The 22357-nt window shown below is 45.2% G+C and overlaps 1 protein-coding gene across 1 annotated transcript; it reads left to right on the top strand.

The window, feature by feature from the left end:
* The first annotated feature begins 3553 nt into the window (after positions 1-3553).
* Positions 3554-21825, top strand: LOC118091911 (solute carrier family 22 member 13). The gene is made up of 11 exons (XM_060280926.1): positions 3554-4295; positions 5246-5664; positions 7150-7253; positions 10800-10954; positions 12520-12688; positions 13461-13581; positions 14378-14472; positions 16533-16747; positions 17685-17793; positions 19149-19358; positions 21321-21825. Exons 2-11 carry the CDS (start codon positions 5293-5295, stop codon positions 21412-21414), a joined length of 1644 nt encoding a protein of 547 aa, XP_060136909.1. The 5' UTR covers positions 3554-4295; positions 5246-5292; the 3' UTR covers positions 21415-21825.
* Positions 21826-22357: the final 532 nt, after the last annotated feature.

Raw genomic sequence — 22357 nt, 5'->3', positions numbered from 1 at the left:
GAGAGGTGGCGCCAAAGTTTGGCATTGCATAGGGCATTGCTGAAACGTGGAAGCCTAAAGTTCACCACTGCTTATATAGCCAGGGAGCAGACCAGAGGGAAGAAGTTTCCCCTCTGGTCCTCTCCAAGAGCTATGCCTGCGCTGGTGCCAGAGGTTTTCCTGGCATCATCATGGCTGTACTGAGCTGCAACTGCCACCTCCCTCCAGCTGTACTGTATTCCAAACAGTAAGCGGTCTTTTTTCTTTTTCTTTTTTTGCCATGCCAGATCCCCATGCTATGAAGCCTTTGGCACCTATACCCCCCAGGTTCATATTCTTACCCATGGCTCAGAATTTAATGCATAACTTGCTAGGAGTGGACTTTATAAACCTGGGAGTCCAGAAGGGTAATCAGCTGCTGATGGGCTTTCTGCCAGGAGGGAAGATTTAAAAAACCACAATCTCACCCACCACTATGCGACTTCACTGCAAAGAGGTTAACTGCCGATCAGAAGAGTGTTATCTTAATGGTTTGTGACTTCAGCTTGGCAAGCAGTAATTTAGCAGGGGAAGCTTCTCCCATCTCTTCTCTCTATTCCGTCCCAGGCGTCTGTTAAAGGCAGAGGAGCAGGGCCAGTAAAAGAAGGTGGAAATCTTTGGTGACAGTAGTTTCAAATAAAACCAAGCAACTATGATACTCAGAATGCATCTGGATGTTCTAGGGGGTGATGAAGTGAGCAGCAGTGCAGATCCCACATAATGGGAAATATAATGCAAGATTGGTTCCCAGGTGAAAATGGGTGGTTCTGATTTAGATTTCACTCCTTTGGAGCCACATCTAAGGGTCTTTCTGAACAAGGCCTGCTGAGTTCACCACCTTCCACATTCTATTCCAAACAGTAGCTAAGATGGCAGACACCTAATGGGAGACATTGCGTTGAATTCTGAAATTTGGACACATCCCCGTGTAAGGATAGGCATTTTCTATCTTTGAGAGATCAGCTTAATTTTGAAGGATTCGGTTTCTTCTGACTTGCCAGCTTTCCTTTGGAAAGCTGCATTCCTTGAAATTTATGGAATAGCGTTGCATGTTGATAAAATACAGTGTGCAACCTGTTCTTTTGGAATAATCAGTAATGATTGGTTCCTTTTTAAAATATGGTCTCTCTTTCTAGAGAGGAAAGAGAGGCAGAGGGTGGATTCAGACATGGGGGTTATTTCATTAGTTTCCCATGCCTTAATGCTAGAGCTTCTGTCTCAGTTTCTAACACTCTTTTTACACTGCATTAACTGTTATTTTAAGGAACTGTGACCTTTTGGATTATTTATACAGCCATGTCACACAGTGGGCATGGTGTGGCACAACAGCGGATGCCGTCGGACATGCTGCCACCCTCTATAGATATGCGTGCCCCTGTTCCCCCATGATTCTCCCATGAAAATAATAGAATTGTAGAGATGGAAGGGACCCCGAGGGTCATCCAGTCCAACCCCCTGCAATGCAGGAATCTCTGCTAAACCATCCACGACAGATGGCCATCCAACCTCTGCTTAAAAACCTCCAAGGGAAGAAGAGTGGAATACTGCCCCAGATTTCATCACGTGAATGGTGGTGGAATGATCCATCAAAAACGCAGGAAAAAGTGCTGTCTGAATGCCGCCAGAGAAGCAGTAAATCTGTGACTAGAGGCCCTTCCAGATTTGTCCTTGATCGTGGCTGTAGTGTGGAACCACTAGCAGTGGGCAAAAACAATACCAACAGTGAGATGGAACAAATTTGACAAGACGACAATCTGGGATTAAAAATTGGCTGCATTTTTATTGATTGCACATGTAGACAGGCCTTTGCTCAGGTGATAGGTGTATAGCCATTATCAGCCTCCTGATGGGGGGCAGAATTATAAAGGTCATGCCTGGGGTATGGACCACGTCAAGATGCTAGTCAACTGAGTTGGCCTTCCCTGGCCGCTGCTGGTGGCTGTGTGGTCCATATGCCCCACACTTAGCTTCTGGGCACTTAGACCCCTCTAACAGGGTGTCCTGAGATTGCACCTTCTTGAGGCTGGGGTGATGCACCAATTCAGCCCAATCCCAGTATTGGACTAAAGAGCCCACCCAATGCCTTATCCGCCAAAAGTTGTGACATTTGCCACGAGGAAGGCTAAACCTCCAAACGGGCCCAATTTGTCTGGAGGCAAATTAATCAAACATCATTTGTTATCATACAACCCAACCAGGGAGCACAGGGACGACATACAAATTTTCTCACTCAGTGCAAAATCAAAACGAAGATATCAAACTCACAAATTTTTAGGGAAGCCATACTTCAGGAAGCATTTCATTTCTAAGGAAACATGTCGTTGCTTTGCTGACACAACAAGACTCTGAAAGTGTGGTCTCCCCAGTCGAAACTTCCCCAGTGTTGAGAAAACACGGGCAGAAAATGCTATTCCTTTGCATAGAAAAAAGGATGGCTAACACGGTACCAAAAACATATTCTCTGAACCCAGGCTGCCTTTTGTTGTTACTGTTTCCTCGAGATGCAATCCAGGGCAAGGGAAATATAATTAATCTTCACCCCCTCCCACCTGGCGATGTTTCATTTTAGGCAGAGAGAAAGAGGAAAACATCTGGTTTTCCAGATGTTGACTGGGCAACATCTCCCATCATCCATGACCATTAGCCATGCAGGGAGGGGCTAATGAGGGTCGCAGGTTCCCCATTCATGCCCTAACCTGTACTTAAGCTTAAAAAATGGAAAAGAAAAAAGACAACACTTACCCCATGCTTTTCCAGTAACTGATTCAAGAGTAAAACAAACCATTTTTAGCAGACTTCATTTGCCCCAACCAAGTAAACTAAAGCTTGCACAAGACTTTAGCAACTCCTCCTGTCTCCATTGCTTGAACAGTGCTTGCCGCTAACTCCAACAAGATTTTGTCCTGTTGAGAAAGTGGGGTGTGCTCCAATGATACAGACGGGAACTGTGGGTGAGCTGGGCAGGAACTGCACTTCTTCCTTCCCACCACCAGGTGGCAGAGTCCAACAGGGATACAGTATATACATCTGGCCAACACTGTTCAATTCTGGCCCATGATGAGCAAACGGTGTAGATTGCTTTTGATGCAGAAACAAAAACATGACAGAATGAGATGTGCAGAAAGCAAGGGATTACAAACGAACTTTTCTTGGTTCCCCCGCTCTACCCTTTCTGTCTGTGTTTTCACTTTCGTGTTTTGTAAATGCTCAAAGCTGAAAAACAACAACCCACTTTTACAAACATTTTGGAACTTTTCAGAAACGCCCATTTGAGGGAGGTGACTTCTCTTATGTCATCAGCGAGCGCTCCAGGTGGAGAACAGCCTTTACCAAAGGTGTCATGGGCTTTGAAGACACTCGATCTCAGGACGCAAGGGAGAAATGTGCTAAGAGGAAGGCACGCTTGGCAAAAGCACACCGTGATCAACTCTCCTGGAAACCAATGTCCCCACTGTGGAAGGACGTGTGGATCCAGAATTGGCCTCCACAGTCACTTACGGACTCATTGTTAAGATCGAAGAAGAAGAAGAAGAAGAAGAAGAAGAAGAAGAAGAAGAAGAAGCCTGTTGTCTATTGCTACTTTATTAGCAATGGAAGAGTACCTGTTTTGAAGGCTCAATCGCCAGCAACTCCAAGTATGGCTAGGAATGTTCCCTGCCAGGATCCCTAGAGAGTCCCTTGAGGGTCATTGTAGATAATACTGAATTAGATGATGTGGATTGGTATCAGGCAGTTCCCGATGATCTCCGGGAACGGGGTAGGGAAAACTCTCCACCTGAGTTGGCTAGATGGGCCAATGTGTTGGTTTCCGGGGGAAGCCGGCTGTGCAAAATGCTTGTTTGCTATCCCTTGCGACAATCGCACAGCCACTCGGCTGTATGCCGGTTTCAGGAATCTCTAGGGAAAGTGCCATTTGTTTGGGCCCCCTTCTTAAATTGGTGTGCCTCCTCTGGCTTACCTGGTTGTAGCTTCCAGTGAGCACTAGCCACCATTGGTTGACTTTTCAGATCGTCTGGTATTCTGTGATTCAAACAGGTTTGCCTCGCCTCTTCCTCTATACAGTATGTTGCTTTGAATGCAACCATCCTTTGATATATTGCACAAGTTTACATCAACCGGCGAAGATGGTAATCTCTCATGGAGGTGCCCATTTCAGGGTGTGTTGACCTCCTACTGATGTCTCAACCGCCTCGGTGTTGCCGACTTTCCTCCACGGTGCATTTCCCTCCGTAGACTTCCTTCTCTTTTTTTCCTGCTGTGAGGTGCAAGGGAAGGAGGTAAGTAGCATTGGCAAAGGTTTATGTGGTGCATCTTGTGTGTGTAGAGATAAAGGTGTGAAACTGGGCGCTTCTTTCTTTCATCCAGAGTTCAGGAATAGTGGTGGTGCCTAGATTCAGTGGTAAAGCTTCCTCATAGAACAGCTTGCCTGACTCTGGGCAGTGAAGAGTTTTATTCCAGAGCAGGGATGGAAGAATCTGACAATTTTGGTTCTTGCAGTTTCTGATTTTTCATTTCTGCAATAATTTGCAATTATCACTGTAATCTTCTTCTTTAGCAATCACTCATAGCCAAGTGGGGTTGTCTTCCATGAAAACGGTCTTAACAGTGAGTCCGTAAGTGACTGGATCGACACATCCGCAGTGGGGGATTGGTTTACGGGCGGGAGTTGATCACGGTGAGGGTTTGCCAAATGTGCCTTCCTCTTAGCTCGTTTCTCCCTTTCATCCTGAGTTCAAGTGTCTTCAAAGTTCATGACACCTTTGGTGAAGGCTGTTCTCCAACTGGAGTGCTCACAGGCCAGTGTCTCCCAGTTGTCGGTGTTTATACTACATTTTTAAAGATTTGCCTTCTTTTGTTGTCGACTTCTTTTGTTGTCCACCGGCATTACGCTTTCCATTCTTAAATGTGGAATAGAGAAGTTGCTTTGGAAGACGATCATCAGGCATCTGAACAACATTACCAGTCCAACATTCCCACCCCACTAGAATTCTTGGTGCTGGGTGCTGGGAATTGTAGCTTTGTAGGGCAAACTATGGTTCCCAAGTTCTTTGTGAGAGAGGGGGGGTCTGCTCTAAATGTCCTTCAAAAGTATGGTGTACACTTAACATTACACACTGAAGCTCAATTCCTTTTGACAGGATAGATTCCTCAAGTTTATCAGATGCCAAAGCCTGATTAATTATTCACCTTATCCATAGCCACAATTTAGTTTAAAGATTAATTTCAGTCCCCAGATGTGAGAGCAATACAGACCGGCTGCCAAAGAAACCCAGAATGATCAGATTTGGAGACATCTTGAAGGTGATCGGAGAATTCGGGAGGTTTCAGAAATGGCTGGTGCTGCTGATCTGCATCCCAAATTTCCTGACTCCCTTTCACATGTTCGGACAAGTGTTCATTGTCATGGACGTGCCTCACCACTGCAACACGAACTGGATCCTGAATATTACCCAAAACCTGACCCAAGAGCAGCAGCTGAACTTGACCATTCCCAGGAAACTAGATGGCTCTTTTGAGGAATGTTCCATGTTTAGTCCTGTGAAAGGGGATATCGATTCAATCATAAAAGATGGACGAAATTCCACAGAAGGCTGCCGAGATGGTTGGGTGTACCCCACAGATCCAAAGCCGTCGTTGCTCACCGAGGTGAGTATAGTACTGTACATTCCGTGTTAGCAAAACATGGTTCTGTCTCTCTTGAAGCGGATGCGCTTGTGTGCTATGTGGGATTTGTACTAGACAGCTCTAAAGTGATTTCAACATTGGTATTCCCCTGCACCCTACAGTTAAAGATCTGGATAGCGAAACTGACAGGACAGGAAATGACTTGTGGATAGACTAGTGGCCTTCTTTAAGTCTTTTAGCTGCCAACTCGTATAAAAGATCAAGGTGGTGTACCACAATGTATATATATAAGCACTACAAAACATAAGAACAATACAAATTAATTATTGCAATGAGTGGCCAGCCAAGGGGATAATTGTTTTGACATGCATTTTGATATATGCAATTTTGTTTCAAGAGGTAAATTTTCAAAACTGCTGCTTTTATTTTGAAGGGGGGGGGGAGAGGCTAACTTCTTTTTAACATCTCATTTTTACCAGCAATTTTAATATATAATTTATATGTAATGGAATCCGCTTAGAGCAGGCACCCCTAAACTGCGGCCCTCCAGATGTTTTGGCCTACAACTCCCATGATGCCTAGCTAACAGGACCAGTGGTCGGGGAAGATGGGAATTGTAGTCCAAAACATCTGGAGGGCCAAAGTTTGGGGATGCCTGGCTTAGAGGTTTTGATAATAATATGGTATATAAATTAACTGGGCTACAATTTGCGTCCATTCTTAACCAGGAGTTCCCAGGGTAGGTTACAACAATAAAATTGATTGATTGATTTTTAAAGCGAAACAGTTAAAAATGATTTAAAAACACAGGTTGGAACCATTCAAAACAAAACAGTGTATAGCAGAGTAGAGACAGGTCTCACGAGGCAAAACAGCCGAGCTGTCGAAGGCCAGGTGAACTGTACAGGGGAGATGGGAGACACACCTCCTGTGGGGAGGGAGTTCCCCAGTTCGGCCACCTAGAATGACCTCTTCCAGGCTGTGGTTCCCTTGCTTTTGGGGGCTGGTAGAGACCCCAAGAGAGCTCCTTCTGGTGCTCAACACCTGAGAGGGTCCTTAGGGATGTCTGTATTCAGATTTTTCTGATGACTGGAGTGTCTTGGACTATGGAGCGATTAAATGTCAGGGCTCCAGCACCCTAAGAAATTGAGGAGTGAAGTGGCTCTCTCCCTGCCCCCCCCTCTCTCTCTCTCTCACACACACACACACACACACACAGAGAGAGAGAGAGAGAGAGAGAGAGAGAGAGAGAGAGAGAGAGAGAGAGAGAGAGAGAGATCCATGGTTTTAAAACTTCCTTCCCTTTGGGGATCTTTTTTACACTCACATGGGAGAGATCCCATGGTCCTTTAGAAACACCCACCCGCCAATATTTCCCTCCCCCCCAAACTGGGGCATCAGAAGGGATGCATTCTGGCCATCATCAGCGGAGCGCTGGACCAAAAAACAGGACATTCAGTGCCGGGAGACGGAAGGAAAAGGCATTTTCTTCTTCTTTTCCTTCAGTTCAACTTGGTCTGCGACCGAAAGGACTTAAAAGACATCTCTCAATCCATTTACATGTCTGGTCTTCTTGTGGGAGCCTTGGTCTTTGGCCCACTGAGCGACTGGTAAGCGTAACTTTTGAGATTTCATGTTGCGGCTGAGAGAAATTGGCCACTCCAGCTGCAGCTGGTGAACGGGGGGGGGGGGGGTATTTCAGTCATTTAGAGGAGAGGGGATTTGCCCACAACTTTGAGGCTGTTTACCTATTATATTTATTGAACACTTGTTTTGGATGCAGAAGGTCCCAGATGCAGACATCTCCAGCTGGTTGCTGGCAATGCAGTATCCCGTCTTTTACTTTTCCATTTAATAATAACAACCAAGTTTCTGGTCCTCATGGCTTTTCAAATGTATGGGCAGTGCCTGGTGGAAGATTGGGTTGTTATTGTTATTGTTATGTATTTTGTGTTTTTATCTTGTGTTTTTGTGTTGTAACCACCCTGAGACCTGTGTAGGGTTGCCAGACTCAATAGAGGACAGGACTTCTGTGCCTTTAATTCCCAAGCAAAGGGTCTGCTGGTTTCTCTTTAAGGTTTCCAGACTCAAAAGAGAGCAGAGCAATTAAAGGCACAGAAGTCCTGTCCTCTATTGAGTCTGGCAACCCTACCTGTGAGTATAGGGCGGTGTACAAATTTAATTTTAAGAAAAGATGGCTTAGCTCCTTGCACTTTCTATGTGCCTTTGCAGAAAAAAACCCACAAACATTTCCTGTTCTTCCAGTTGAACACTGGAACGCCCAGTCAGAGGAGTGTGAGCAGCGATTCTCAGGGTGTGCCTGAGAGGCAAAACATATTTCTAGAACAGGCATCCCCAAACTTCGGCCCTCCAGATGTTTTGGACTACAATTCCCATCTTCCCTGACCACTGGTCCTGTTAGCTAGGGATCATGGGAGTTGTGGGCCAAAACATCTGGAGGGCCGCAGTTTGGGGATGCCTGTTCTAGAAGAAGCAAGGGCAGGACAGAACCCACAACTGATATTTTATGAAGAAATTGATCCACTGTGACCTTAGTGAACTGGCACATCAGTTTAGCTTAGAGATTACCTCAGGTAGTTTTGGACAACAACTAAGGTAACACCATCAGCTAAGTGCACTGCACTTCAAAATATAGTAAAGGTTGTGTTTTTCTGCTGGTGGGTTTCACATGATCAGGATCCTGTTGTTGTTGTTCTGGTAAAATTCATATACCACCCTTTGTCTGAGGATCACAATATAAAAACACAAAAATATGAAACACAGTAGCAAACAAAGAACAATAACCCCCATAGTTAATAAGATGGTTCAATTAGCCCAAGGCCTGGTTGCAGAGAAACGTCTTCACCTGGCGCCTAAAGGTGTATAATGAAGGCACCAGGCAAGCCTCTCTGGGGAGAGAGTTAGGGTTGCCAGACTCAACAGAGGACAGGACTTCTTTGCCTTTAATTGCCCTGCTCTCTTTTGAGTCTAGAAACCTTAAAGAGAAACCAGGAGACCCTTTGTTTAATTTCCAAGCAAAGGGTCTGCTGGTTTCTCTTTAAGGTTTCCAGACTCAAAAAGAGAGCAGGGCAATTAAAGGCACAGAAGTCCTGTCCTCTGTTGAGTCTGGCAACCCTAGAGAGCGTTCTGCAAATGGGGAGCCACCACAGAAAAGGCCCTGTTATCGTGTTGCCACCCTCCAGACCTCTTGTGAAGGAGGCACCTGAAGAAGGGCCTCAGATGATGATCTCAGGATAAGGGCGGGTCATAAAGAGAGAGGGAGTCCTTCAGGTGTTGCGTTCCTGAGCCATTTATGGCTTTATAGGTCAAAACAAGCACTTTGAGTTGGAAACTAATTGGGGGGCAGTGCAGTGCAGTTGGGCCAGGATTGGAGTTCTAGTTTCAAGCCATCTTACCCTGGTGAACAACCCGGCCACCAAATTCAATGCCAGGTGAAGCTTCCAAACCATCTTCAGAGGCAGTCCCACATATAATGTGTTGTGGTAATCAAACCCAGAGATTACCAGAGCATGGACAACAGAAGTTAGCCTATCCCTGTCCAGATAGGGGCACAGCTGGCCCACCAGCTGAAGCTGAAGGAAGGCACTTTGCAACACCAAGGCCACATGAATGCAGAAGTACCCAAAACTTGCATGCCTGCTTCTTAGATGTGCTGAGCCCCCACCTCAGCTATGTCCAGTTCAAAGGCCCTCAAAGCCTTTTTTAAAAATATATTTTTAATGTGTATGAGAACAGAAAGGACCACAAAATTAATAAAACTTCTATATATTTTTTTTAAAAAAACAAATTTTCATCGGTTTTTAAACAAGTACAAATACAATCAGCATTAAACACTTGTCCAGCAGTACAACTAATGGTGTTTGTTTTACCCATTGTCTCTATAAAACTTCTTTATTTGCGCTATGCCCCCGATCATAGATGAGGATGCAACTAAAAATGAGCAAAATCACCTATCTTGCAATAAGCCACTATGGATATAAAATACCTTTTGAATGAAAATACCTCGTGGGTTTCTCGGCTAGCAGATAGGAAAGCTTTTTATGTGCAGCAACACAAGAGGGCAGGATGAGATCCCTGTTTTAAATTCTGTGGAGAGCCACTTGCAGTCGGTGTTGACAGCACAGAGCTACATAGCCCAGGTGTCTGATTCAAAATAAGACAACTTCCTATGTTCCTGCGAGGTGCAAGTTCTGAACTCCCTCCATTATTTATTATTATTATTATTATTATTATTATTATTATTATTATTATTATTAAAGGTTTTATTGGTTTACAAAGATATGTGCAATATATTTCATAACATTTTTACAAATCAGTTTCATTTGTTGAGACATTGGGAAGAAAAGGGGAAGAGAGGTAGGTGGGGGTGGGGTCGGGGGGGGGACGATGTTTCTATTTTGCTTAATATATGTGGGGTTTTTTTGTCAGCGTCGCTTTTGTAGGTTCTTTGCTGTTCCCTTGTGTTCCTTTGGTGGTGAGAGATGTTGGGGTTGACCTAGGACAGGCATCCCCAACCTTCGGCCCTCCAGATGTTTTGGACTACAATTCCCATCTTCCCCGACCACTGGTCCTGTTAGCTAGGGATCATGGGAGTTGTAGGCCAAAACATCTGGAGGGCCGCAGTTTGGGGATGCCTGACCTAGGATATGGTTGTTCCTTTGTGGTTGGCTGTGGTGGTCTTTGTTTCGTGTGTGCGTGGGGTGGATGAGTGTTTTGGATCAGGTTAGCCATATTGATTTGTATGCTGTTGGTAGATTTTTGTCATTGTCCTGTTGGGCTGTGTATGTGATAAAGGGGAAGCCATCTTCTTCTATTTGTCCCCGTGTCAGTTTCAGCTTATTGGTTAATTTTTCTAGTAAGGCTGTTTCCCATACTGTTTGGTGCCATTGGTCCATGCTTACTCCTGACAGGTCTCTCCAGTGTCTGGTTATGTTTCCAGTTGCTGAGAGTAAGTGGCATAGCTGCCAAGTTTTCCCTTTTCTCACGAGGAAGCCTATTCAGCATAAGGGAATTTCTCTTTAAAAAAGGGAGAACTTGGCAGCTATGGTAAGTGGGTTATGAGTTCTTTGTGATGCAGGTGGGCGTGATTGAACTGCCTCTTGTAGATTGTCCCATATTTCGTTTCCCTCCTCCAGGATTGGAAGCCAACGGATGATATTGCTCACCCTCCTCCTCATGGGCGCCTTTGGTGTCGGGGCAGGCTTCGCACCAAATTTCTACCTCTACATCGCCTTGAGATTCATCGTGGGCGCTGCTTTTGCCGGGATCAGTATCAGCATGGCAGCGTTAAGTAAGACACTTCAGCTTCTCTGGGGAAGTTCAGGCCCCTGCCATCCAAAAAATAAAAAAATAAAAAAAATCAGCCTTCTCCAATCGGGGTCTTCCAGATGTGAGCCGAAGTCCAAAACATCTGGATAGCAAATGCCAATTCATCTAGTCCACGGGTTGGCAAACTAAGGCCCGGGGGCTGGATGCGGCCCAATCGTCTTCTAAATCCGGCCCGCGGACGGTCCTGGAATCAGCATGTTTTTACATGAATAGAATGTGTGCTTTTATTTATAAATAAATCTTTATTTCAATTCTTTAAAATATAACAAATACAAATAAGATAACGGAAAAAGGGGAAAGAAGGAAAGAAGGAAAGAAGAAAGGAAAAATCCACAATCATTAAATTTGCAAAATAATAATAATAATTATATATTATGCATTATTTTGAATATAATTTTGGAGATTTATATAATTATCTTTATTTTGGAGATTTAATGAGTGTGCTTTTATTTAAAATGCATCTCTGGGTTATTTGTGGGGCATAGGAATTCGTTCATTCCCCCCCCCAAAAAATAGTCTGGCCCCCCACAAGGCCCCCTGCTGAAAAAGTTTGTTGACCCCTGATTTCTAGTCCAACCCCCTGTAATGCAGGAATCTTGCCCACAGCCGTCCCTGGCTGGACTCGAACCACCAACCTGGTTAACAGCTGGATGCACTGACCCGTTGTGCCAGCTGACAAATGTGTGGATAAGCCCTGAGTGAGCTTCAAGGCCACATGGGGATTCGAACCCTGGTCTCCAAGTTCCCAGTCCAACATGCTAACCCTGGCTCTCTCAGCTAGGGAAGAAATAACCTCAGAGTACAAGACCATGTTGCAGGAGAGCCAGAATGGTGTAGTGGTTAAGAGCGATGGGCTCATAATCTGGTGAACCGGGTTCGCGTCTCCGCTCCTCCAAATGCAGCTGCTGGGTGACCTTGGGCTAGTCACACTTCTCTGAAGTCTCTCAGCCTCACTCACCTCACAGAGTGTTTGTTGTGGGGGAGGAAGGGAAAGGAGATTGTTAGTCGCTTTGAGACTCCTTTGGGTAGTGATAAAGCGGGATATCAAATCCAAACTCCTCCTCCTCCTCCTCCTCCTCCTCCTCCTCCTCCTCCTCCTCGTCTTCTTCTTCTTCTTCTTCTTCTTCTTCTTCTTCTTCTTCTTCTTCTTCTTCTTCTTCTTCTTCTTCTTCTTCTTCTTCTTCTTCTTCTTGCAACACAGCTGGTGTGTCCCTGGAATAAATGCAAAACTCATTTCCGATTTGCATGGGTCAAAATGCTCCTCTGCTCTGCTGGTATGTAGCCTCTTCTGTGTGGCTGCATGAATGGCGCTGGGGGGGACAAGTGGGGGCAAACAAGGAGTTTTCACCAACATCTGTGGTTACTTTTCTTTCTTGCCCACCTAGAAATATACTTTGCTCTTGTAATTTACGTGGTTATTTAAAAGCAGCCAATAATAAAGTCAGGGTTGTTTTAAAATATGCAAGCGATTGTCAATGGCAAGGTCTTTTAATTTTCAGGTACTGACTGTAACTTGAACCCTTTTAGCTTCAGAGTGGGTCGGGCCTTCCTATCGCCCGCTTGCGATGATCATCAGCCACTGCAGCAACGCTCTTGGGCAGATGGCCTTGGCTGGCTTGGCGTACGCCATTCGTGACTGGAGACTCTACCAGATTGCTGGCTCTGCTCCGGCATTTGCCCTCTTTTTTTACATATGGTGAGTGTGCAAAAGGGCCAGAAATGAGACAGGAGCGAACCGGCTGTAAATCACACTGTGCAAGTTGGAGTTAACTCTTTATTAGCCAAAAAAAATTGTTTCAAAAAACAATTATAGGTATTGAGAAGAAAAAAAGAACGTGCCGATCACCTCCGTAATCCAAACAGCGTGATGAGAATCTCTTTGAAGTCCGAGCTTAAACACCAGGGATTGTGCAGTTCTGCAGGTTTTTTCTCAGTCTTCTTCGGTCCAGACTATGTCTGTGTATTGTCCAAATCTAATTATTTTATCAAACAGCTATTTCTGGCTATGAGAGCAGGGCCGGCCCTACAGCCAGGCTGGGTGGCGCAGGGCACCAGGTCGCCAGGGGGGTGCAGCGCTGTGCGCTGTGCCCAGCCGCGTGGAGAAACGGGGCAGGGGGGCGCTGGAGGGATCGTCGCGCCAGGGGGCCTGACATGCTTAAGATGGCCCTGTATGAGAGTGGCTTCGGAGAGTGCCAGCCGCATCGTGCTCTGGGACCCAGCGTCCTGCCGCTTGCACCTTGATGTAAGCTGACAATCTCGGACAATCTGCGGGTCTACGAGACAGTTCTCCCCCACCCTGGGGAGTCTGCCAGGGCTAATTACCCCCATATCAACCCTGAATTACCAGCATGGCTGAGGTCCGATCATATGGGAGTCAGCCATTTCTCACCGCCGGAAACAGGAAGCCATCTCAGCTCCTTTCCAGGTTAATACGCTTGCTGTGCTTCACAAACTCTTGTCCTTTACAGGGTTCTTCCCAAGTCTGCGCGATGGCTTGTGACAAAAGGGAAGGTCGAGGAAGCCAAAAAGGAACTTCGAAAGGCTGCTTCCATTAACAAACGAGCCATCTCAGAAGAACTACTCAACCAGGTAGCAAAGCCTGGGATTTCTATTGCTCCTTTTCTGAAAATGTCTGGGGAGGATATGGAAAAAGCAAACAGTGCAATGGGGAAACTGCATTTGACTTAAAAAAAGATTGGTTTATCTACCTTGAGTATCTACTACTGTATTTAGATGTCAACCTGCCCCTCCAAACCACCTCTGCCTTCTCATTTTCTTTACTTTACTACAAAATGTATATTCCACCCATTCTCCAAGGAGGTAAGAAGGACAGCTTACATCAGGCTCTCCCAAACTGCGGCCCTCCAGATGTTTTGGCCTACAACTCCCATGATCCCTAGCTAACAGGACCAGTGGTCAGGGATGATGGGAATTGTAATCCAAAACATCTGGAGGGCCAGAGTTTGGGGGTGCCTGGCTTACATCCAGTGTGGGGAACATCCATGAGATATTGTGGAACTACAGCTCCCATCAGCCTCAGCTAGCATGGCCAGTGGCTGGGGATGATGGGAATTGTATTTCAAGAACACCTGGAGGGCCAAAGGTTCCCCTGATCGGCCTTACATGGTCTCCTAATTCTTCATAGGCCTGTGAGATTTGAGGGAGACAAGTCCAAGTACGCCCTGTGAATTTTCTGGCTGAGTGGAATCTCTCCAGTCTTAGTTCAACACCTGGCACTCCAGCTTAGTTCAACACCTGGCTAACCCACCTGGCACTCCAGCTGTTTTGGACTAAAACTCCCATCAGCGCAAGCCAGCACAGCTGCCCTGGCAGATGGGTCTGATGGCTGATGTTCTGTGTCTGTCTTGTCTTGCACATTTTGAAGCTCACTCCAGAAGAGAAGGTGAAATCTGGGAATATCCTGGATATTTTCAAGAAGCCGCATCTAAGGATTTTGACTTTAATCATGGTCATAGTCTGGTAAGTATTCCAAACTATATTAATTCAGTACGGAATATTTTTTTTAAAAAAATTCCAATGTCTACATGGAAAGGCATCATGAGATAAAGCTTCCTTCTTATTGGTTCTCTAGGTATAAAATAATCAATAGCTTATAGCAAAACCTTTGACTTCTATCTGATGAAGCTCTGTTTGGTCTAAGACAGGAGTTTTCTCTTGCCCCGTGAATGGCTCGGTTGCTTCACTGAGAATTAACTTTCATTGGTTAAAATATTTCACGGCCAATCTTAGTAAAACTTGCAGGGTGGGTGGCAATGAAAGTGTAGTTCAGGGGTAGGCAACCTAAGGCCCGTGGGCCGGATGCGGCCCAATCGCCTTCTCAATCCGGCCCACGGACGGTCCGGGAATCAGCGTGTTTTTACAAGAGTAGAATGTGTCCTTTTATTTAAAATGCATCTCTGGGTTAATTGTGGGGCCTGCCTGGTGTTTTTAGAGGAGTAGAATGTGTGCTTTTATTTAAAACGCATCTCTGGGTTATTGGTGGGGCATAGGAATTCGTTCGTTCCCCCCCCCTCAAAATATAGTCCTGCCCACCACATGGTCTGAGGGACGGTGGACCAGCCCACGGCGGAAAAAGGTTGCTGACCCCTGGCGTAGTTCATGCGCTCCAGAAAACAATTCTTAAATATCAAGTGTGGTCGAATAAACGAAAGAGCAGCAAGCTTCAAAGGAAGCATGAAAATCAGTGGAATGGGCGGAACAAAAACTTTGCCCAACCTTACAGACAAAAAGCCGTGTCAAATTTGACAGCAGAGTTGGTGCCAAGCAGGCCTCCTTGGAGAGCGTGTTCCGCAAAGAGGGTGCCCCTAAGGTGGTCCTCTTTCAAGTCACTGCTTACCTTACTTTAGATGGGGAAAGGATGGGAGAAGGGCTTTGGCAGTGACTGCCACGGACCGGTTCAAGCAGAGCCAAGTGATAAAAAGCAGCCATTGGCATCTGCATGCATATCTCTCCATCAAACAGAATAAACGCATACCCTCCAAGTGTCCCAGTTTTCCGGGGACAGTCCTGGAATTACAAAAGGTAGAGGACCAGGGGAAGAAACGGGGAGTGGAGTCCCGATTTTCTTTCTTTTTTAATGCTTTGTGTAGGTGCGTCTAATCTTGCCCCTTTCTAAAATTTGTTCATTGGCGTGTGCTTTTCTTGTTGTAAATCTAGCAAAGAATAAAACAAAACAAAACCGGGATTAAGGGGTTTTCTCATGATGGTGGAGTGGGTGGGTGTTTTGTGTGCCATTGGTGGTAGTGGTGGTGGAAATGCTCGGGGGCGGGGGACAAATAATTAGGGGGGTTGTGGGGGAGTCAGAAATATCCCTATTTTCATCTGAGGAATGTTGGAGGGCAGGGGTCAGCAAACTTTTTCAGTCCACTGTCCCTCAGACCTTGTGGGGGACCGGACTATATTTTTTGGGGGGGGGGGAATGAACAAATTCCTATGCCCCACAAATAACCCAGAGATGCATTTTAAATAAAAGCGCACATTCTACTCATGTAAAAACACGCTGATTCCCGGACCATCCGCAGGCTGGATTGAGAATGCGATTGGGCCAGATCCGGCCCCTGGGCCTTAGTTTGCCTACCCATGTCGGAGGGTATGCAAAGGAATGTTTTTGGGAATGGGCAAAATGCGTATGCTGTGTACCAGATGTAAAAACAAGATAATGGCATACGCTACAGGCATAGCTTTTAGGCTGTTTTTATCTATCTTGAATGAGACCTTCTGGTTTGTTGTTGTTTTATTATACTTTCCAGAAGGGCAGCTGGGCAGTCTCAGGCAGCAAAAATAGAGTCGGTTTCAGCAGTTCCAAACACTGCCTATCATAGCCTGGAGGGCTAGGAATGTGCTCTCCCATTTAAAATGAAAAATTAGAGTCTGAAGAAACTGAATTCTTCACCCAAGGCTGCGTTATTGCATTCTTTTGTGGAGAAGTTTAGCGATGGGTCTGGGTGAGCCAGACATTAAAATGAACAATAGTAATAAATGCAGAATGAACAGTAATGTTTTGCTTTGTTTCTCCTCAGGTTTGCAGACAGTCTTGTGTATTACGGAGTGAGCCTTCATGTTGGGGATTTTGGCTTGGACATCTACATGACCCAGCTTGTGTTTGGAGCTGTGGAAATACCGTCTCGAGCCTCCTGTATCTTCCTCCTCCAGTGGATGGGGAGGAAGAAATGCCAGGCTGCTTGGCTTCTCCTGAGCGGAGTCGTGTGCTTGCTCATCCCTGCTATTCCAACAGGTACAAGAAGCCGCTTGAGGGAGCAAAAAAAAAAAAAAAAAAAAAAGTCCAACGCAAGCTTGGCAAGGCAGGCAAGGGGGACCTGCGGTTGCCCAGATGTTCCCGACTTCAACTCCCATGATCCCTGAGCATTGACCATCTTGGCTGGGGGGGGGATGGGAGCTGGAGTTCAATATCCCTTGTTGCAAAATACAACCCACAAGCCCTTGACTGTTTCAGGTGCTCAGGGATCCCCCGAGGTATGTGAAGAAGACACAGCACTGGTGGAGTTATTATGGGATGCCAAATTGGCATTGCCACAAGGCTCTGGGTCTATTGCACTGGGGACCTGATCTTTTGCCCCATGCCTCTTAAATTATTTTATTTTATTTTAAAGGATTGCTTACAAGGAGGCTGGGCGCTCTATGAAGTGCACCCACCCACCCTGTTATTTGTCAGAGGCAAATCTGGAGCAAATTTCTGGAGCAAATCATAGATGCAAATTTTAGAAGCAGTTACTGTAGCTTAAATACAACTCCTCTCACCGTAATAGAGGAGGTGGTCTGAAATGTGGAACGTGCAGTTGTGAAATAAAATAAAAATAAAGGAAAACAAGGGCTTAGCATTATGTGGTGACGCAGCAATATCTGGCATTTGATGGCATTTCTCCAGGGGCTCAAGTAGAGCATCATTTCCTGCCACGACCATGTACCCAGAACTTTCTATAAGCAAAGTCTCTGCTCTACCACTGAACCCCAGTCTTTCCGCAAATGGGCACCAGAAAACATTTTAACTACCCATGCATTCCTGAGTTAGAGTAGCTCTGGATATCCCTAGGACCACAGGTGACATTTCGGAACTGGATTAAACATTTTGCTAGGCCTGTGGTCTTTCAACAATGCCTTACCTTGATTTTTTGTGGTCTGATTTCTAACCTCACTTGCCTGTCTTTGCCCAGACTTCCCTGTGATCGTGACGGTGCTGGCTGTTATTGGCAAGTCTGCATTGGCTGCCTCCTTTTCAACCACTTATGTGTTTTCTGCCGAAGTCTTTCCCACAGTCGTCAGGTGAGGATCTATTACGCAAAGCATACTGTATTCTAAAAAATATCCTCTGTGTATTTTGCTCAAATAAGGTTAAGACAGTGGCGGTACATCTCGCCAGCCTTTGGGTTGGATGTGACCCTGACGGTGAAGATAACATTTTTAAAAATGCATCACGTCTGATAGAATAGCTAGTGAAACATTGAATATTGGGCAAAATTGCATGCAATGAAGTGAAGAAGTGCAGGAAAATGACAAAATGGTAAACTGGTGCAGAATTGCAGTGAAGTGAATTTAAGACTGCAAACAATTGAGAATAAAATAAAAATAAAAAAATAAAATAAAAATTCCTTCAGTAGCACCTTAAAGACCAACTAAGTTTTTATTTTGGTATGAGCTTTCGTGTGCATGCATACCAAAATAAAAACTTAGTTGGTCTTTAAGGTGCTACTGAAGGAATTTTTTTATTTTGTTTCGACTCAGACCAACACGGCTGGCTACCTACCTGTAACTAGAACAATTGAGAATGTTAGAGATACCAAAACAGATACCGTATGTTTGTTTTTTCTTTTTCTTTTTAATTTTTTTATTTTCTATGCAAAGTTACAACAAAAATTACAAACATAAAGTCCAAAAATAAAACAAACATACAAACTAAAAGCCAAGCAGAACAGACAAAAACCAAAAGAAGAAAAGAAAAGAAAAACCTACAAAGAAAACCACACCGTCATTATAATCTTTACACACATATACACATGTTGACTTCCTTCCTCTATTTTGAGACCTCGAAATTTCTAATCATTCTGAATTGTGGTGTCTACTGTGAATTACCTCTATTTTTACATCTTTCGGACCACTTTTCAATTTCTTGAACCCTGCAAAGCTTCATTCGTGACATACCAACATGGTTACTCCAAAACAATGCTTTTTCATATATTCTTTAACACAATCCCATTCTTTTGCTAGTTTTTGGTCCCCTTAAGAATGCTGTGAGTCTTGCCAAGTTTATATATTCACAAAGTTTACTTTGCCATTCTTTTATTGATGGGATTTCTCCCCCTTTCCAGTTTTTTGCTATAAGCAACCCGGCAGCTGTTGTTGCATAAATGAATACTTTCCTTTGGTTGCCAGGAATATCTTTTGTAATTATACCTAGAAGGAATGCCTCAGTTTTTGTTTTTGTGTTTACTAAAAGTTATTTTGAACATCTTTTTAATTTCGTCACATATTTCATTCCAAAATTGTTTAATAATTCGGCATTCCCACCACATATGTTTGTTGACCCTTAAGCATGGTGTGGCTGATTTGCTTCTGGAAAACTTGCCCCTGTCTGCGCCTCCTCTTAGGCATCACTCTCTGTGTTTTGCTACTGCCACCAGGCAAAGCAGTTTAGGCTTGTGCTCCATGGCTGCCAGAATAGGGGGCATCCTTGCTCCGCTTGTGGGTCTCCTGGACAAGTTCCACCCTGCTATTCCCATGGTGATATTTGGAGGCATAGCACTGGCCGGGGGAATCCTCTGCTTCTTCCTTCCTGAGACACGGAACCAAGATCTCCAGGACGACACTGGCAAATCCCCAGCAAGCCAGAGGTGAGTTGCAGGGGATTTTTGAACAGCTCTGCCTAAGAAGTTAAGAGGCTGACATTTTGCACATTGCATACACTAAGTCTGCTGCGTTGTCACCTCCTCCACCCCTGCCTCTGTGCCGGCTCTTTTTTTGGTTAAGCCCACTGAGTAAAATGGGTTTTTCTCCCAAGACCTGACTCCATGGGACAGTGTTAATGGTTAATGAGTTCAGTGATTTAAGAAATTAAATATTAGGTGATCCATCCCCCCCATATCATTGCTATTGAGATTGCAGTTTAAGAATAATAGAATCATAGAGTTGGAAGAGACCACAAGGGCCATCCAGTCCAACCCCCTGCCAAGCAGGAAACACCATCAAAGCATTCTTGACATATGTCTGTCAAGCCTCTGCTTAAAGACCTCCAAAGAAGGAGACTCCACCACACTTCTTGGCAGCAAATTCCACTGTCGAACAGCTCTTACTGTCAGGAAGTTCTTCCTAATGTTTAGGTGGAATCTTCTTTCTTGTAGTTTGAATCCATTGCTCCGTGTCCGCTTCTCTGGAGCAGCAGAAAACAACCTTTCATCCTCCTCTATATGACATCCTTTTATATATTTGAACTTTTATATATAAGACTTTCTTTCTTACCAGCAATGTTTGTGAAATTTGCCACACATACCCCACACATAGCGTTTAAAAAATGCTAGGAAAGCTTAAGTTCAGGAGTGCCAACTTGAATGAAATCTTAGTGGGGGAGGAATGCTCTGCCCTGCATAATCAATCACATGATGTAGTGCATGCTCACCATTTGAATGACAATGCCCATCAACTTGGGGGGGGGACGGGTCCCTCAAATATTGTACTGGGGAGGGGGCTGAAGACCCCTCGGCCTCTAGGAGTTGGCACCTATGCTTAAGTTTGCATTAACATGCAGGGGGGGGGGCGAGCGGAATGGAGGAAGAATTTCACGGAGATCGTGGCAGAAGAGAAAAGGCTTGAAATCCCCTCTCTGTGCACTGTGATCTTGATAACAACCTCCACCCCTGTGCAATCACCCAATGTAATTACCAATTATGCTGTTAATCACCTGTAGTGTGCCTATGATTGAGGGGTAGGACTTGAATGAATGAAGTCGCTGTTAGGCTAGGAACCAACTTACCAAGCTGTTCTCATACCATAGAATCATAGAGTTGGAAGAGACCACAAGGGCCATCCAGTCCAATCCCCTGCCAAGCAGGAAACACCATCAAAGCATTCCTGACATATGCCTGTCAAGCCTCTGCTTAAAGACCTCCAAAGAAGGAGACTCCACCACACTCCTTGGCAGCAAGTTCCACTGCCGAACAGCTCTTACTGTCAGGAAGTTCTTCCTAATGTTTAGGTGGAATCTTCTTTCTTGTAGCTTGAATCCATTGCTCCGTGTCCACTTCTCTGGAGCAGCAGAAAACAACCTTTCACCCTCTTCTATATGACATCCTTTTGTATATTTGATCATGGCTATCATATCACCCCTTAACCTTCTCTTCTCCAGGCTAAACATACCCAGCTCCCATAGCCATTCCTCATAAGGCATTGTTTCCAGGCCTTTGACCATTTTGGTTGCCCTCTTCTGGACACGTTCCAGCTTGTCAGTATCCTTCTTGAACTGTGGTGCCCAGAACTGGGCACAGTATTCCAGGTGAGGTCTGACCAGAGCGGAATACCAGCCTGCAACAATTTTTACCAGCCAAGCTGCCCACCTCTGTCTCCATTTGTAATGTGAGACAACATTGGTGGCCTGCAAGAAAAGGAAAGGCGAAAGAAGCAAGTTTGTTTTGGCTTGCAAATATCGCCTGGTGATCATTTCTGCTCGCCCCAGGTAACCACAGAGGAGTGACAGCTTGGAAGTCTCCACGGAAGAGATGGCAACGGCTGGGGATGGGGGGGGGAGGGACGATCAGGGGCTGCTGTATGTGATGTTTACTTGTGTTCTTCCTTTTCATTAGGTCAAAAAAGGCTCACGCCGGTAGCTTCGAAAAAAGACCTGCGCAGAAAGAAGCTGGCGAAACGAAAGAACACACCAGCAGCACATACCTCTAGCAGAAACAGCACATCCCCTTGCAGTCCAAAGGCATGCTGGGACATCTGCAGAAGATTTTAGCAGGCAAATGATGTGGGCATACCTCTCGATTGTCCACCCGCCATGCTCAGGTTGCCTAGGAAAACATGCGCCCTTGCAAGTCCCAATGATCCAGAAGCGTACCTAGGAAAGGCAGGTGCCGTGCTCCTTTAAAACAGCCACACCAGTCACACCAATCAGGATTGCCATTCCTTTTAATTGAGCATGGATGAGGAACCTGTCGCCCTCTGGATATTATTGGACTTCAATTCCCATCCTCCCTGCCCAAGGGCCATACTGGCTGAGGCTGATGGGAACCGAAGTGCAGCAATCTCTGGGGAGCCACAGGTTCCCCATCCCTGTTAAATAAAGTCTCTTTTTCTGACCCATTACATACCGGTATATTTCATGTGTCTTGAAACATCTCTGTGTGGCTATCCATTTGCCCAATTCAAGCAGCTTTTTTGGACCCGAGCAGCCCAAAGGGTGACCATCTCAAGGAGAATAGTCTTTCAAATGACACAGCCCAACCTTTAATATCTTTCCTACTTGAAATTCCGTCTTGTATCAAGGTGAGGTTGAATACCCCCCCCCAAAGAACAGGGACTTATCTGTTGTAGCCCCAGAACTATGGAATGTTCTCCCTCAGGTTGCTCATACAGCTTCTATCCACCTGGTTTTTTTATGTTACACGGCACTTTCAGTAAAATGGAAGCTTTCCCCCACTTCACTGTTTTCATTTTGTTGCTGCTCTTCTTTATCCGTGCCCCTGGTTTTTAATTAATTTTAACATATTATGATCTCTCTATCTCTCTTGTGTACACTCCTTTGAGACACTTCTGCCGAAGACTGGTCTAAAAATATTGTAAATAAAAATAAGTGAAGAATAGGTGAAGGCGCTGGCAAATATTTGAAATGACCCCT

This window comes from Zootoca vivipara, chromosome 12, assembly GCF_963506605.1.
Source record: "Zootoca vivipara chromosome 12, rZooViv1.1, whole genome shotgun sequence".
NCBI lineage: Eukaryota > Metazoa > Chordata > Lepidosauria > Squamata > Lacertidae > Zootoca > Zootoca vivipara.
Note: the sequence above shows the minus strand (reverse complement) of the source record. Positions and strands in the feature narration are given on the sequence as shown.